This window comes from Pogona vitticeps, chromosome 1, assembly GCF_051106095.1.
Source record: "Pogona vitticeps strain Pit_001003342236 chromosome 1, PviZW2.1, whole genome shotgun sequence".
NCBI lineage: Eukaryota > Metazoa > Chordata > Lepidosauria > Squamata > Agamidae > Pogona > Pogona vitticeps.
The window spans coordinates 204,571,124-204,585,440 of NC_135783.1; the positions used below are offsets into that span (position 1 = coordinate 204,571,124).

At 43.2% G+C, this 14,317-nt stretch overlaps 1 protein-coding gene across 3 annotated transcripts in view; it reads left to right on the top strand.

Annotated features, from left to right (window-relative positions):
- The window catches only part of LRP2 (LDL receptor related protein 2), a 194,525-nt gene extending 183,729 nt beyond the window's left edge, over window positions 1-10,796 (top strand). For 2 of the 3 annotated variants that reach the window (XM_078394476.1, XM_072981712.2), the window contains 8 exons: window positions 601-691; window positions 1,955-2,022; window positions 2,215-2,335; window positions 4,135-4,264; window positions 6,686-6,796; window positions 7,168-7,275; window positions 8,500-8,571; window positions 9,275-10,796. In XM_078394476.1, the coding sequence (XP_078250602.1) occupies window positions 601-691; window positions 1,955-2,022; window positions 2,215-2,335; window positions 4,135-4,264; window positions 6,686-6,796; window positions 7,168-7,275; window positions 8,500-8,571; window positions 9,275-9,436 (863 nt within the window). In that variant the 3' untranslated portion in view covers window positions 9,437-10,796. The remainder of the gene's footprint in view (window positions 1-600; window positions 692-1,954; window positions 2,023-2,214; window positions 2,336-4,134; window positions 4,265-6,685; window positions 6,797-7,167; window positions 7,276-8,499; window positions 8,572-9,274) is intronic. The other variant, XM_078394478.1, reaches the window with a different exon arrangement.
- Window positions 10,797-14,317: the final 3,521 nt, after the last annotated feature.

Below are 14,317 nucleotides of genomic sequence, written 5' to 3' on the forward strand. Positions count from 1 at the left end.
AATAATGCTAGGAAAAATGGAAGGCAGTAAGAACAGAGGAAGGCATAACATGTGATGGATTGACTAAATAAAAAGAGTTATAATGTTTAATTGGCAAGTCCTGAGCATTATTGTTAATGATAGCTCCTTTTGAAAGTCACTAATTCACAGGGTTGCCATAGTCAGATGCAACATGGTGGCATATACAGCATTTCCTGGTTCAGCCCCCTTGATCAGTAATTAATTCAGAGTATTTGAGGTTTTCCATATACAGTACATGGTTTTAGCAGTGATCTCAACTGATGGGCTTTCTTATGGGTGTCATATTTGTCCACCAGGTTCAGTGTGTATTACAGCAATGCTCTGTAAATACAGATCTCCTGTGTGGTTCCTTTGTTTATGTGTGTTCCCATTTAACTGTATTACTTAATATATTTTAAACAGAACTGGGAAAAATGCCTGCACATGTGAGGGAGGGTATAAATTATAGCAGTAACAAAGGAAGAAAGAGCCTTTGGACCAGTCCTGGCTTAATTTCAGTAGTGAAAATAACTGGAGATCAGTAATTTAACTCTGACTTTGCAACATCGCTGGCACATGCGTGTCTTTTCTCTTTTGTAGCCATTGACCCGCCTCCAACGATGCCCCCAGCCTGCAGATGTATGTATGGAGGAACATGCTATATTGATGAAGCTGGATTTCCTAAGTGCAAGTGAGTCTAGAGCCGCAATGGCGAACCTATGGCACACATGCCACAGCTGAGCCCTCTCTGCAGGCGCACGAGCCATAAGTCACCGCATCGCTACTCCCCTCCCACGCAGCCAAACCTGAGGAGGCGACTGCAGCCGCGGTGCTGACACCCCGACAGGCGGAGGGCCAGAATCCGGAGCAGCTGGCGCTGGCAACAGATCTGGAGTGGGGGCTCGAGGCACCTCCGTATCTGGGATTCCCCCTTCTGTTGCCACCACTTCTGCCGCCCACTGCCCACTGTTTTTTTTCCCTCTCCCCCCCCCCCCAGTTTGGGCACTCAGGGCCAAAAAGGGAGTGAGCCAGCCTACTCAGTAAAGCATATAAGCTTTGCCACATAAAATCTTCCCCTCACATAGAATTTCAGGGAGAAAGATGTACAGCATCCTGTCCCTGGATTTACCAGCATAGGCCACCTGTGGACCAAATGGGGATAGATGGAGGAAGCTTTGCCCCACCGCCAGAAAAAGATGAGGCACTTCCTCTCCTTGGACCATGGGCGCTTGGCAGGTAATACTTGTCCATGAAATGAAGTACATAATCTGAGGAGAAGCATTTGAACATATCACTCCCGAACCTGCGATAAGAAATGACAACGAGCAGCCACACATCTATCACATTGGTGGCGGGGGGCTTCTATTCATCTGTTGTCGTTCTTAAGACTCCATTCCAAATCCCTGCTGTGTCTGAAGTGATGGTGTGGAAGGCAAGCTAGAAGAATCAAGCAACGTGGTAGAAGATTTGAAATGAAATTTTTACCAGTGTGTCTTGGGTGAGGGTAGCAAGGGGGGGGGGAAGGCATGTGCTAAGAGAGCAGGAGTTACTGCACTGCTTGTAATGCAGATCTTCCCTAGGAAAACATACAGGAACTTGCCAAGAAGGAGGAAAAATTAGCACTCTGCTGAGCCTGTAGAGGCCACTGATGCGCCACAGAAAACAGATCTCCTTGAACATTAAAAAAAAACCCAAACCAAACCCCTTCACCTGAACACTTTAATCTGTGACTCAGCATTCCTTCTTGCTTGTTTCTAAGAAAACAGCAAGCAGATTCTTCTTTTTCTTCCTTTTCCCCCTCTTTTTGTCCTACCAGTGAAACATGTAATTACTATGGCATAAGTTTGGCGTTGTTTGGTTTAAAAAAAAAAAATCATGCCTTACAGATCCACCTTCTGGAGTGCAATAAATACTGCTCAGCCAGTTCAGCCAGGTGCCTCTCTTCCACTTACAGGTGTGCTTATGGCTATGCTGGAAATTACTGTGAAGCGGGAATGTCAAGGGGCGTGCCTCCCGGGACAAGTAAGCCTTGAAATATACATTTTTGTGCAGCATTGCCAGGCAAACGCTTGAAGCCTTTTGCCTGGGAGCCAAACTGTAGAGCTTTGTTGTTGTTGTTGTTGTTCTCATCATCGTCGTTGTCGTCGCCGCGGCTGTCTTGACATTCAAACTGTCTCTGCCATATTGTTCACGTACCCCTTTCTTCTCTGGTAGCAGCAGTGGCTGCGTTGCTGACGGTCATTCTGATCATCATCCTTGGGGCACTGGGTGTTGGCACCTTTTTTAATTACCGACGGACAGGCTCCCTTTTACCTTCGCTTCCCAAACTTCCAAGGTAAGGATGACCGTGAGAGCAGTGACTGACTTGGGACTGACAGGTACAGCCGTGGCCTGTCGAAAACCAGAATTTGGAAAAGCTTGCTCTCTTGAAATACAACTCCCTGAATTCTGCCAGCCAAGCGATGATCCCCAGCCATGCTGACTCAAGGGATTTTGAGAGCTGTAGTATAGAGAAGTAGCTTTTTCAACCTGTGTCTAAAGCCACAAAGGTGTTTGCAGGCTTAAATGTGGTTTGTGATCACCCTGGAAGGGTTACTGATCTTTTACAACAAAACTGTTCATGTCCTTGAAGAGTCGTCACTAAATTATTATTATTATTATTATTATTATTATGATTAGGAGGAGGAGGAGGAGGAGGAGGATTGATCCCTTCTGAATTGCAGGAGCCCCCATGCCCCTTTTCCTTTGCTCGGCTGTTGCCAGCTGTTAATCCCATGCCCCGTGACACGGAGCTCTAAAAAGGTTTCCACTGTAAGTGGCCGGTGTCACTCAGATGCAGAGGCTGCAGAAACACAAGGCAGTCATTGGAGGCAGTAGGCACTTGCAGGAGCTGCTGAAGTGTTCCAGAAGAGACTTGAGTGCCAGCTAGCATTCCCGGTGCTCCTGTGTTAATCTCTTGCTTGTGGGTGGAGTGGAAGTGGATGTTCTTCTGCAGGAGTAAGACTGAACTTTCAGTGGAGTCATATTTATACCTGGAATTGTGGAGATGGGGGGGGGCATCTTCCTCTCTCTCTCTCTTTTGGAGAGGCCTCGTTGTGCACCCGAGAAGGCTTCTGAAACAGCATTCTAAATTGTGCTGTTGATTAGCTCTGTATATTACACATGCTTTCACAAGGCATACCTCCCCCCCATCACATTTGTAACTGTTTCACACATCTGTTTCCTAGTGCCTGGTGCCGTTCCCTGCCATGGACAATTACTGTAGAATAAAAGCGTAGTTGATCAAGCGTGACAATGACATTGAGCTGATCTCCATTGATCTCAGTATATGTCATCATATCAGCTACCTGAGACGTTTAAATCCTTCCCTCAAGTATATTTGACTAAAACAGCAGAGATAGTGTATCCACACTAGCAGTTTGACTGCAGTGGCCCCATCCTGTGGGATCCTGGGATTTGTAGTTCAGTGGTTTATTTGTTTGTTGTTTTGACATATAGGGCACTGTCTGGGTAGCTTACAACATAGGTATGCAAATAACACTTTTCCCCTCCCTCCTTGACCTGGGTATTCATTTTACCATACTTGGAAGGATGGAAGGAGGTTGGAAGGCTGAGTCAAGGCTGAGCCAGCTACCTGAACCTGTCAGGATCAAATTCAGGTTGTGTGCGAAGGCTTGACTGCAGTACTGCAGTTTAACCGCTGCACCGAGAGGCTTAGATACTTAAGACTCCTGCTGGAGAGCTGTAATTGAACTTCCCTGAACTCTAGCGGACAATTCTAACTCCCTTATCAAACTACATATCTCAGGATTCAGCTATGGTGGTTAAAGTATTTCAAATGGTTGTAAATGTACACTGTAGATATACGCTTAGGGGCATGTTAGGCCCCAATGGTGCTTCCTCAGAGTTCAGAGCTTAGGAAAGGTGCCCTTTTGAATGGCAGCTTCTAGAATCCCCCTTCCAAACGGCCGCCTTCTTTTTTCAGTTTTAATATAGACACAATTCAAAGTTTTCTTTTTTTGTTCTATGTTACCGTGTTAGTTCCAGGGAACGATTACTGAAGACGAATAGATGTAAGATCACTTTTTATTGAGCTTCCCCTCACCTGAAAACCAAATGCTCTTATTTCCACAGTTTAAGCAGTCTTGTGAAATCTACAGAAAATGGCAATGGGGTGACATTCCGATCGGGAGCCGACGTGACCATGGACATAAACGTGTCCGGTTTTGGCGTGGAATCTCCTATTGACAGAGCAATGCAAATGGTAAAGACTTCCCCCTGCCTCCAAATAAACCATCCCTCTTTGCCCTCACATAGGTATATGCTGGTGAAAAATATGTTGCCTATGAACAAGAATGTAATTTTCTAATGAACATGGCAGTTTCTGGAAACAACTACTGTCTGCATTCTTTTTCATTACTACTGTTAATAACTGTCTGACAGATAAGTGCAATTATGCTTCAGACATATTTAAAAAGTAGAATCTAGCCATATGTTTATAGTATTATTACGTATTAATACTTGTCATTGTTACTAATATTTATTCCTGTGTATATTTATCAGAAAGAAATGTGAATGTGTGTATTATGTTCTGTATGAAAGCTGCGCTGGAGACGTCCCATAAGCAAATTAAAATTACATCAACCGTTTCTCTAAGCATAGTAGTTTAGAATGTACACAGAAGCACTGATTGAACTGGAATCCTTCGGAGAATTTATATATTTGCCAGGAGTGCACTTCCAGGAAATATAAAGAATAAAGTATTTTTTTTCCCAGTGCAAGTAGCTCTGGGCAAAAAGCAGCCCCAGATTAACCATTAAGCAAAATAAGCACATGCTTAGGGCATCAACAAGGGAAGGGTGCACCACAGAGGTTAATTTTTTTAATTGCTGGATTTACCATGGACCATGGTGTAAATGATGCATCCTCCTTAACAAATTCCATCCATCCATCCATCTTCCTCAGCTCTCTCTCCATCCCTCCCCCAAGAGCCCCATGAAAATCACCTCCCTGCCTAAAGTAATTGAGTATGAACCTGTAAAAACTAAAAAGTATAAAGACTCACATAGCAAGAAAACTCATGTTTTGAGTGAAATGATCAGTCATCATCATTGCTTGATGTCTACTTCTGTATTTTGGGATGTTGGATGGGGATAAGTATAAAAAGAGCTGCTGGTCCTTTAGACCAGTGGTTCTTAACCTTGGGTTACTCAGGTGTTTTTGGACTGCAACTCCCAGAAGCCTTCACCACCAGCTGTGCTGGCTGGGGTTTCTGGGAGTTGCAGTTCAAAAACTCCTGAGTAATCAAGGTTAAGACCCACTGCTTTAGACCATGGCCTCTGCACTATATATGCAAGCCAAAGAAATAACAGTCACTCTTTAAAATGCCCCCAAAGAGGTTTTAAGCTCTTGTTTGAGTTTTTCAATTTACAGATTCTGACAAAATCTGGCTACATTAATTGAAGTGTAAAAGCACAAGATTTGGCCAGAAGCCAGTAATTTGTATGTATGGTTTTGCATATGATACCTGGTTCTTTTTTTTTTTTTTTTGAAACATGCTGTACAATTAAATTACTGTATTTTCATGCATATAATGTGTGCATGACATGTTTTTCTTTTCAAGTTGTGGGACCTGCCACATGTTATATTCGTAGGGAGAACCGTTATCTTTTCAGCGCTTAGGGCCTCTAGAGCTCTTGATCCAGTTGTGGAAAAAAGTGAATTCAGATGAATGCTTCAGTGCTATTCTGTTTTAATATCCTCAAGTTTACGGCTTTTCATAAGCCCTCTGGACACTTCTCTTTTGCCATTAAAAGGAAAAATGTGTCCTGGTCTTCTTCTATCAAATTCAGTCATTCTTCAAAACAGGAAGGCGACTGAGTTCACACTTCACAACGACCAATTCCAGTGCTTTTTTTTTTTTTTTGCCTCATTGGGGTTGAGGAAGAAGGCTTTCAATTCAGGAGGAAGTCATCTTGTTCAGAAGAAGTTCATCTTTTTTCCCCTTTTTTCCCGTACTGTTCTTGCCGACAGCACATTTACCAATTCTCTTCTTTGTTGCCTGAGACACAGTTCTTGTAGTATTGATTTGGGAGATAAGAGAGACTCTGCCTCTTCCATTTGGGGCTGGCCAACTTTCCGCACTGTCCTTGAGGAGAGAAATCACAGTGTTTACCAAGAATTAATCCAATTCACTGCTCCAGTTGCAGCTATTTTCCCACCTTGAAAAATAAACAGATCATGATCATGTAGGGAATTAGCAGATTCTTCTGAAGTTTTCTTGCCAAATATTTGTTGGTTTTTATATGAGCATGCCTTCTATTTCGGGGTATTTGTGATTGGCTGGTAGAGAGAGAGAAAGAAAGACATTGATTTTTTCCTTGCTCTAAAATAATTCATGAAGTGTCATTACGCAACCACTCTTGGGAGCGTCAGCTCTGTTTGCTGATCTCTTACATGATTCCTTAATATATGATGCCAGACAGTAATGAATAACAAAACCCCATTTGGTTGAAGATATGCTGAGAATGTGTACAGAAAAGGGCAGGATGTATTTGGCTCCAGCAAAGATTAGCATAACTTATACTTTGCCTTTTGGCCCTTAACTGTTCTAATGCTATTTGTACATTATGTTTTGTTTTGATGTGATCCAAAGTTCAAAATCATCTATCATTGTTGTCCTCAGAATGAAAACTTTGCAGTGGAATCTGGGAAGCAGCCAATCACATTTGAGAACCCCATGTATACCATGAAAGACGGTGGTGCTGGGGACGTGAATGCAGGTCCTCCCACACAAGTAAGGCAGAACTCCTTTCTCTTACCCACTCGTCCATTGGATCTTGCTTCCACCAATCCCCATGCCTTAATTTCCTCCTGGTGGGGAGGTGGGTGGGAGTGGGGTTTGCCATGTTAGCCTCTTACAGCAAAACCAGGTAAGAGTCTTGGGGCACTTTAAAAGGTTCACCGGTTTTACGTGGCATAAGCTTTCATGAAGTGTAGCCTGATCCACTCCATGAATTCTTACACCAGATAAAATCTGTGAGTCTTTAAGGGACTCCAAGACTTTTTTTTTTGTGGCTTCTCCTTGCCTTAGTACATTTTCTGTCAAGCATCTGTTGGTCTGAATGTCTTTGTTGTTCAGTCCTTTCAAACCCTCTCTGACAACAGGTAGCGGCTTCTAGCAGTGAAGGAAATGAAAGCTTTGAGAATCCAGTCTATGCTACACCGCTATCTGCCAGTACTCCCCAGCCTCCGGCAAGCACAGAAATAGCGCAGGTAACATAGAACGTTGTTTTGTTAGATGTGTTGGGGGGTGAGGAAGGGGGTGTCATGCTCCATAATGCATTTGGTTCCATGTATACGCTTATCTTCTCTAGCACTGGAAATTGTTTGCATAGTGCAGTGGGCTGAATGGCCAGAATCTGGCATAAGTGAAATGGCACAGAATGCAGGAGCGAAATGCCACAACTTAACAAGTCAGCGTTTACATCCCGCATCATATGCCGGTTAGATGGATTGGACTGGAACCATGGATGCAAACGATTTGCTAGCAAGTGACAATTTGCCACTGCAGTTTATGCTAATGCGGTTAGGGCACCGTAATTAACCAATAGGATTCTGACCAGTTTGTTGAACAGAACAGACAGCTGATTGATCAACCAAAGGTAACCAGGTTTAGATATCTGAAGTGGGAAACGGTTGCTTCAGCCCTGCTTACTAGCTGAGGCGTGGCTAGTACTTGGCTGTGCTCTTTCTGTGTGACGCTCCTACCCCCAAGCTCATAAATCTTGACCAAGTGGTGCCTGGGGATGATGAGTACAAAACAGAGGTCTTCCCTCTTGGGTGTTCCTGGGACGGTTGTCAGGGTCTGATAGTAAGCAACACCCAAGTTTCTCTTTTACTTTTGTTTATTGTTTGTTCACTTGACCTGTGTGTCACAGCAAGCTGTCGATGGCACTGGACAGAGAGAGACTAGCGTGGAGGGGAGAAGAGTGAGCTTGCACTGCTTCCGTTCCCCACCAGCTCCCAGCAGGGAGTGTAAAGGGACTGGCCTTGGGGACAGAGCTAGCGCTCCGTTAAGATCGTCCTCCCTCCCAACTCCTTTCCATAGCAGAACAGGCTGCCCTAAAGTTAATGTTTTTTGGACAAACTCCCTATCCAGCGTAGTTCAGAAAAGTAATTTTCTTGAGGCTCTTTGCCAGAGACTTTGGGGGTTCCTGCCCTTTCTGTGCCAGATACCTTGAAAGCACCGAGTAGGAAAGTTGGGAGTCAGAGTCATCCACCCAGTGCCCTTCCGCCTTGGTTCTTCTGCCTTGACCTCCGGGGTGGCAAGCCCGGTTATCGTCCTTGGCATTTGCTTAAAGTCAAGTATGGAGCTGTCCCTCTGACAGTTCTTCTGTCTTTGTTGTTTTCCACTTTAATAGATTACTTGTCACTGAGTCATCACCGATGAATCAAAAATACTAATTAGAAACATGTACTTTCGTTTTAAACTTTCAGGAGTCAAAGTGGAGCATCTTTAAAAGAAAACTAAAACAGAGTACTAACTTTGAAAATCCCATCTATTCAGAGGTAATGTTGTATTAAGTTAATTTTTCCCAAAAGATCACTGAATATTGGCGACGCCTGTTTATCCATGGTTATGGTCACAATTGTGAAACACGGAACAATTCTGTGTAAAGAGGGGAATGAAAGTCCAAGGCAGAAGAACTGCCACCCACTAATGTTTTGGTGCCATCACCTGGGGGGGGGGGACAGGGGGTGAAGGGAAAGAAACAGTGTTTCTCCTCCACTTTGTCTCTGCTTTTGGTACCTTGAAAAATGCCCTCTCTTTGCCTCTAGTGGGAGGTGGATTCAGGGTAGCAGTTCCAGGGTTGCAACATTCATGTCTGCTAACTCTCTGAGGAAGGGGAGCACTTCACCCTGGTCTGTGAGCTTTCCCATCATCTGCACACAGGAAGAGCAGTGTGTCCCAGTGGAAGCGTTATTGCTCTCCACAGAGGTTCTCTATATGAATTACAATCCTAATTTTTCAGGGTTCTCCTTCGAATGGAGCCCCCACCGAACGTTCTCCCGTTCAGACTGTCACCTGCCACTCACAGAGGAAGGGAGGCAAGGGGAGGGGTTTGGAGGGCTTCCCCTGCTTGCATGGCGAGTGTTTCGGGAATAACGTGCTAAGCGGGAGATCATGTGGCTTTCGGCCCTCTTCCCTGCTTTCCATGCCACGTAAGATTCAGACTGGAGCCCAATTATATCCTGTCTTCATTGTTCCCAGATGGAAAAGGAGCACCGAGGAGAAGCTGAGAGTGCCCCTCCCTCATCCCCGTCATTGCCCCAGAAGATTATTCTCAAGCGAGACCAACCCTTAGCCTATACAGCAACCGAGGATTCATTCAAAGACACCGCCAATCTAGTCAAAGAGGACTCTGTTGTATAACTAGTTCATATTGGGAATTGTTAGGCACACCCATTTGCACATTTATTTTTGTAAACAGAAGGAAAAAAATGGTTCACATCTCTTTATAAAGAAATATATTTAGCCTTTAGCTGGCGACATCTGTGGAAAGAAACCATGCCTTGTTGATGTTGTTGTTTTTATGCACGCCTCTGCCTATTTTTATGAGCAATGATCACGGTGTACTATATGTATATCTTTGCACTGACACTCTCTGAAAGTAATGTTATAAATATTCTGTACATTTGTAAATCTCTGGAAAATTATCTGGTTGTCGGATGTTTTAGTATGAATCTGCTCTCCAACTGCATCGAGAGGGATATATACCCTCTATATAAATGATTATATGGAATAATATAGAGGAGAACATAGTGGCCAACTTGCTGAGTTACAGAATTTATTTTTCGGAGCGTATATTTATAGGTGGCACCCTGCTAAGTGGTTACTGGTGCTTCCCTGCAACTCTGCTCTCTGTTAATGTACCAGAGTATGTGAAAAATAGGTGCCTCTTTGTGCGATACTAAGTAGAACGTAAACAACTTACATAACTCTCTTGGGGAACTAAACAAAACAAATGTCGGGACATGTTTTGCTTGTACTCCTATTTTCCCTGGTGAAATAGAACCCTCTGGCCCTCGATCATCTTTATCCTAAGGTCTGAATGTGAAATCACGGTTGTCTGTGGGAAGCTAGGATTCTTTCACCTTCAACCAAACAGCTTCTCTCTCTTTCTTTTTTCTAACCATCATTGGAACATTTCTATTCCTGGCCGAAACCTCTACATGTCATTTGTGTTCTGTTCAATTGACAGCGCTCAGATTCTCCACGTGCTTGATTTCTGGGTCATAGCATAGGAATGATGCTGGTACATTTTAAAACGAGCCATTCATCTCTGGTTTGTTAGTGTATGTTTTTTTTTTCATGTGAACATTTTTATTTGTTAACTATTTATTTCCTGAGGTGGGCACTGGTAGAAAGGGAAACCATTTTTATTGATACAGCCTTGTACTATGCATCTTTTACATTTTGCTATTGAATAGCTGGTTTAGTATAAATTTGAGCTCTCCAAGACAACTCTCTGTGCCACTTCCAGGAATGTTTAGTCTTAAGCTGCTGTTAAGGTTCCTGGCCTAGCTACGTATGTAACTCCAGGCTTCTGAACTTATAATGAAGGAGACCTCTGCTGTTTGGGATAAATTTTTATATATATAGATATATATATGTACTTGATTTCTCAAAGTGCTATCCTTCTTTTAATATGGATTTATTACCTTAATATGTACTTTAATTAGGAAAAAAAACTGGAACGAGATGCTGCTGAATAAATTTAATGTGTGTTTTATCACCGGCTGTGTGTTATAATTGTTTGCATAAAGTGAGCTGGCCCACGAGCCTTGATAAGTGACCCAGATCTAAGGCAGTGTGAGTAGAGCAGGTACGTCTAGCTTCATGGTAGTAGATCTGAAACTAAAAGAAGACACTGAAAAAAAAATCCTTCTCATACATGCTAATCTCAAAGATACAAGACTTTCAGATGTGAACTGGCCATCTCCCAAGCTACCCATTTGAAATGGATTTTCTCAGTCTGGGAGATCATTTTTCCCATAGTTTCTGGGTGTATACATCAGCCCAGGCTGTGATTAGACACAAATGCACAGAAAAGGGACTTGCAGTGTAAACTTACAAGTCCTTCCTCTGAAGTCACCTCTGATGTGTTTCAGCAGTACTTACTTGCAAGAAGGCATACTTAGGACAGCAGCCTTGTTTGTCACTGAAAGGACTTTCCAAGTATTTGTATTGCTACGTCTTTATGTGTTTCACTTATGCGGACAAACAGAGCACTGAAAAAATTACAGCAGTTTCTCACCTGGCGGCAAGATCTATTTACTTTTTAAACTGAATATGCAATGTCTCTGAAGTCATTGCCTTAAAGGTCAGTTTAGAAGCATGTAATGAGAGGACCCTCTGGGCTAAAACCGACATCAGGTGGATAGCCGTTCATTGTGCAATGGGAGTTTCTCCTCCTCTCTTCTCCTGTGGTTGTCCACAGTTGTGGCAGCTCTCAAGAATTTCCCCAATTTTCAAGAACGTATTTTGGAGGGTGCAAATTTTAAATCCCTTTTTGAACGTCAGAAAGATTTGGGGTTGCATAATGTGATTAGAATGCAAATAATGCTGCCTGAAGGTTTCAATGGAGGACACAAAAACATACTGGATGCTCCATGCACACCCCTCGTTAAGTGGGTGGTCAGAAATGAGTCAAGATACAATTGTTGTTGTCTAGTCGTTAGGTCGTGTCCGACTCTTGGTGACCCCATGGACCAGAGCACGCCAGGCCCTCCTGTCTTCCACTGTCTCCCGAAGTTGGGTCAAATTCATGTTGGTTGTTTCGATGACACTGTCCAACCATCTCGTCCTCTGTCGTCCCCTTCTCCTCTTGCCATCACACCTTCCTAACATCAAGTTCTTTTCCAAGGAGTCTTCTCATGAGATGGCCAAAGTATTGGAGCCTCAGCTTCAGGATCTGTCCTTCCAGTGAGCACTCAGGGTTGATTTCCTTCAGAATTGATAGGTTTGTTCTCCCTTGCAGTCCAGGGGACTCTCAAGATCCTCCTCCAGCACCACAATTCAAAGGCATCAATTCTTCGGCGGTCAGCTTTCTTTATGGTCCAGCTCTCACTTCCATACATCACTACAGGAAAAACCATAGCTTTGACTATTCGGACTTTTGTCAGCAAGGTGATGTATGTGCTTTTTAAGATGCTGTCGAGGTTTGCCATCGCTTTCCTCCCAAGAAGCAGGCGTCTTTTAATTTTGTGGCTGCTGTCTCCATCTGCAGTGATCATGAAGCCCAAGAAAGTAAAATCTGTCACTGCCTCCATATTTTCCCCTTCAATTTGCCAGGAGGTGATGGGACCAGTGGCCATGATGTTAGTTTTTAGGACCCCCCATGTCCACTGGGGATTGGTTCCAACCCCCCCCCCCCCCCGGATACTGAAAAGCATGAACTCATCTCTCTCTCTCTTATACACACACACACGCATGCACGCACACAAACACACAGAGACAGAGTATTCATAGCACAGTCTCTGGCTCCTTCTAGTGGTTCATTCTGGTAATACATGCAACAACTGTTTTTTTCTGGATTTTTCTTTTAATATTTTTAATATTTTCAGATGATAGGTAAGTGAATCAGTTGATACTGATCTCATGAATAAGGGGATCCTACTTTACTTCATTTCTCTCAGGTATGACTGTGCTTCACCATGAGACTCAGCAGGGGATAGGGATTTGCCGCAAGGCCCATCAGGACTGCTGGCTGCTGCTTTGTATTCCCATTCTGACCCATATATAGGACTCCCAACAGCCATTGCCACCAACCAACTGCACAGAACATTTTTAGTCTGCAGATCAGTTGCTGAACTATATCACATGAAGAGTAAGAGTTTGATGCAATTTACTGTTCCTTGTGCACTAGCCAGGTTTCAGACTTTGGTGGAGGGTGGAATGACGTGCACATGTTCCCTTGTCACGTGAAACCAGAAGTTCAGAATCACGTTTTACTCATTTGCCCACTCCTCCTGTGGCAGACAGAAGTGAAGATTGGCAACATTTGAGAACAAACGTCTTGTTTGGATGTGTTGCTGGCCATCCCTCTCATGAACTTTTTAAGCATTAAATTTGACTGCGAGACTCCAGTGGCTGCTTCTCATTTAGCTGATTTAATGAAGTTTCTGACAGGGTCTGAACAGGAGGTAGTCCATCTCTTTTTGCCACAATCCTCTTGCATTTCCTTTAATAACTTAATTCCTCTCATGAGGATGACCTTGATCTGGCACAAGAACATCAGCCTGTTGTGATTAGAAATCATTTCTGGATAGGCAATTCCATTTGAGCATCTTATCTGCCTAGGTGTTTTGCAGAAGTCTTGATTTCAGCACGTCACAAGGTCCTACTTGGCATTTCCACAAACATTCTGTAAAGAAAAAAACTCTCTGTTCTGGGTAACTACCAGATTCTTCGCCGGCAATGGTTTTGTACTCTAGGGATTGATGAATTAAACTCAGTTGAACCAGTTATTAATGATTAATCATCAAACATTAAGCAAACAAAACCTTTATCCTCTCTCTTTTCAAGGCACATCAAGTCGTGGTTTGACCAAGGGTTTCCCAGCAGAAAAACACCTACTTTAAAGAACAGCTGTATAACCTCCTGGGGTTTAACTTGGGGTTTGCCAGGTTCAAAATACTGTGGCCAGTAGCTTACTGCTGAAAACACGGAGTGGAACGGCAATCGTGTAAACATTTCATTTCCAACTCCAGCAGGCTCCCTGTCACACACCTATTCTTACACAGTTCTTTACACAACTGCCATTCTACTCTGTATTTAGGCAATAGGACAGTTGTTCAGTGTCTGCCAGTGCCACTTTTAATTTCACAGCTTCACCACAGTATATGTGAAATAGGAATGGATGAAAGTGACTTTGAGCAGATGCAGAGTAACTTCCTTCACTAACTCATTAAAAAAATATGCTTGAGCTTCCCTTTTCTCCATATGGTCCTCAATGCAGATTATACAAACAATATATACAATATCATAAGATAGCCAGAAATATGTCTGTATTCTAGGAGTTCTGAAATATTTTGGATTAGTGGAGTTATCGTGGCATTTTCAAAAGATGGGCATCCACTATGTCAGATAAGTGGAGCCCTATTGATTCATTTGACTTATGGTCTTCCATCCAGAATTGGGATTCAAAGCAGGTCACAACGTGATTTTTTTAAAATTACAAGAAAAGATGTGAAAATTATGAATGCCTCGGTTAACATAATTTTGGGTTTACGAACGGAAATCCATTGAAAA